General features: G+C 63.2%; 1 protein-coding gene across 1 annotated transcript; it reads left to right on the top strand.

Annotated features, from left to right (window-relative positions):
• Positions 1 to 213: 213 nt before the first annotated feature.
• On the top strand, positions 214 to 1,495 carry CDK5R2 (cyclin dependent kinase 5 regulatory subunit 2). The gene has a single exon (XM_082630597.1). The coding sequence runs from the start codon at positions 352 to 354 to the stop codon at positions 1,459 to 1,461; it is 1,110 nt and encodes a 369-aa protein (XP_082486723.1). The 5' UTR covers positions 214 to 351; the 3' UTR covers positions 1,462 to 1,495.
• Positions 1,496 to 3,354: the final 1,859 nt, after the last annotated feature.

Raw genomic sequence — 3,354 nt, 5'->3', positions numbered from 1 at the left:
AAGGACCAGAGACAGAGTTGGGGGATGGGCGGGACTTGAGATTGGCATGCGAGATTCCATTGGGCAGCGGAGCTGCCGGTTAGGAGGGCAGCTCAGGCGAGGATTGGCTGCGTGAGGCGGGGCGCGGCGCGGCGAAGACGGGGCCCAAGGGGTGGGGCTGACGCTGCAGCTGGCGCAGCTGAGACTCTGAGCAGCCGGCGCCGAGCAGCCGAGCAGCCACCTTCGACTGCCCGTTCCCGCGCCCGGGCCGGGGCTGGGCCCCCACCGCCGGGTCCCCGGGGGCTGCAGCAGCGGGCAGCGGCGCCGCCCGCGGTTCCCGCCGGGGCCCGGGCGCCGGCCCCGCTCTGCAGGATGGGCACGGTGCTGTCTCTTTCCCCCGCCTCCTCGGCCAAGGGCCGGAGGCCCGGCGGGCTGCCCGAGGAGAAGAAGAAGGCGCCGCCCTCGGGAGACGAGGCGCTGGGGGGATACGGGGCGCCGCCAGTAGGCAAGGGCGGTAAAGGCGAGAGCCGGCTCAAGCGGCCGTCCGTGCTCATCTCGGCCCTCACCTGGAAGCGTCTGGTGGCCGCGTCTGCCAAGAAGAAGAAAGGCAGCAAGAAGGTGACGCCCAAGCCGGCGTCCACCGGCGCCGACTCCCTGGTCCAGCAACGCAACCGCGAGAACCTTCTCCGCAAGGGTCGGGACCCCCCCGACGGCGGCGGCGCCGCCAAGCCCCTGGCGGTGCCCGTGCCCACCGTGCCCGCGGCCGCCGCCACCTGCGAGCCGCCGTCGGGGGGCAGCGCTGTCGCCCCACCTCCAGGCTCCGGCGGAGGAAAACCGCCGCCGCCGCCGCCCCCAGCCCCGCAGGCGGCGCCGCCGGTACCTGGCGGCTCGCCGCGGCGGGTCATCGTGCAGGCGTCTACGGGGGAGCTGCTGCGCTGCCTGGGCGACTTCGTGTGCCGACGCTGCTACCGTCTCAAGGAGCTAAGCCCAGGCGAGCTGGTGGGCTGGTTCCGCGGAGTGGACCGCTCGCTGCTGCTGCAGGGCTGGCAAGACCAGGCCTTCATTACGCCCGCCAACCTGGTGTTCGTGTACCTGCTGTGCCGCGAGTCGCTGCGCGGGGATGAGCTGGCGTCGGCCGCCGAGCTGCAGGCTGCCTTCCTCACCTGCCTCTACCTCGCCTACTCCTACATGGGCAACGAGATCTCCTACCCGCTCAAGCCCTTCCTCGTGGAGCCCGACAAGGAGCGCTTCTGGCAACGCTGCCTGCGCCTCATCCAGCGGCTCAGTCCGCAGATGCTGCGGCTCAACGCCGACCCCCACTTCTTCACGCAGGTCTTCCAAGACCTCAAGAACGAGGGCGAGGCTGCTGCCGGCGCCGGGGGTCCTCCCAGCGGGGGAGCGCCCGCGGCCTCCTCCTCCTCGGCCGCCAGGGACAGCTGCGCGACTGGAGCCAAGCACTGGACTATGAACCTGGACCGCTAGGGATACCCAAGGGCCGCACCCACCCCCCCGCCCCAACCCCTGACACACACTCGGAGCCCCTGGGACCATCAAGCCGCCGCCGCTGTTACCGCCGCTACGCGCCGTGGCCGGAGGAGGAGCCGCCCCTGTCCCGCAGGGGAAGGTGGAGGCCAGGATGCCAGAGGCCGCGGCGTCTGGATTTGCTGGGCGCAGGGTGGGGGTGGGAGATGAGCGCGGGAGGGGAACCCCTAACCTCACCCTTTCTATCTGTCTGCGCCCCCATCTCTCCAATTCTACCCGGGTCTCCCCCTTCCCTTCTCTGTGTGTCTGTAAGTCCATCTCCCTCGGATTTGTCCATTTCTTCATCTCCTTCCTGTAGTTTCACCTTCCCTCCTTCCTTCATCTTCTGCCTTCCCAACTTCCTCCTTGCCTTTCCATTTTCCATTCCTTGTGTATTCCGTCTCCATCTTACCCCCTACTTATCTCTCATTGCCCCGTTTCTATTTCTGCACCTGTGTCCCCATCTCCCCTTCTTTTCTTTTTCCTCGCTCCTGGCATGTGTCACCATCTTCCCTCCTGTACGCCTTCCCCCCTCCGCCTGTGTTAGCATTTCTTCCCCCAACTGAGCCCCCGTACTCTGCTCCCCAGACCAAAGGGAATATTAGTTCTTGATTTGGATCGGCTGAGGTACTGCGAGAAACTGCAGCCCCAGGAGCCCAGACAACCACCAGGATGGTCCTTCACCCCACCCCCAACCACCTCTCCCTACTTTTTCCAACGTGTTGCATGCCGGGAGATGGGGGGAGGGGGATGCCAGCTTCAGGAGACTGAGGTTTGGGGAAAAAATGAACCTAGGAGGTCACCCTGGCGGCGGCGGCGGCGCCTCAGCCGAAGGGTGGGAGGAGACAGAAAGCTCTTCTTACTCTGAGGGAGGGGCACACCTCTTCCTTATCCTTAGGTGTTTTTGTTTCCCCCTCCACCCCCACTCCTTTTAATTTATTTGGTTGTTTCCGGAGGGAGGGGGGAGGGGCGGGTTGGGCCGGGAGCTGTCTGAGGTGCTGATCTGAGGCCGGACCAGAATTCTCCCGAGAGGGTACCAGGGACTGGGTTGGACCTGGTGCCGTGTCCAAGGTGCCAATGATGCGGGCCGACGGTGCGGGCCGCATTGTCTGTCTGTCCTTCTGTCCGGGAGAGAACTATAAAGCGCTGGAAGCGCCTGCAGATGTTTTTGCGCCAGCCTTTTTTTGGGCCCTGGGAGGGAGGGAACGGGAGTGGAATTGTCACAGGCAGGGCAGGAGGGCCCCCATGGGTCTAGTGCGGAAGGTCGAGTCCCTGAGAACTGCTACTGTCTTCCTTCCCCCTCCCCCCAGTGGCTTCCATTTTACAGAGAGTAAAGTGAGGGAGCCACAGAATGGGGCCTGGTGATGAAGCTGAATCCCTGCGCCCCTGCCCCCACCCCACCCCCGCCTTCATCTTTTCTGACCTACCTACTCATTAATGCCCAGGCCATTTAGGGAATAAGTGATGAGGACGTCAGAAGTTGTTCCCCTTTTACAGAGTGGCTCATTGAAGCAGCACCAGCTAGTTATTGTTTTTTATTTATTTATTTTTTATTTTTTTAATTTTTTTATTAGTTTCTGCTTTATAACAAAGTGAATCAGTCATACATATACATCTGTTCCCACATCCCTTCCCTCATGCATCTCCCTCCCTCCCACCCTCCCCATCCCACCCCTCCAGGCGGTCACCAGCTAGTTACTGTTGCTGCTTTTCTCTTCCTCCTCCATCTCTCCCTGCCATTCATCCTGTCAAGAGTCCAGTCAGGCCTAAGTCTGTCTTCACCACTCTCAGGTGGGGCCTGAATGCCACACTTAGCCCCATACGCTTCCGCCCACCCATAGGGCTGCTTCAAGG

Source organism: Mesoplodon mirus, assembly GCF_964341445.2.
Source record: "Mesoplodon mirus genome assembly, chromosome: 8".
Lineage (NCBI taxonomy): Eukaryota > Metazoa > Chordata > Mammalia > Artiodactyla > Ziphiidae > Mesoplodon > Mesoplodon mirus.
Note: the sequence above shows the minus strand (reverse complement) of the source record. Positions and strands in the feature narration are given on the sequence as shown.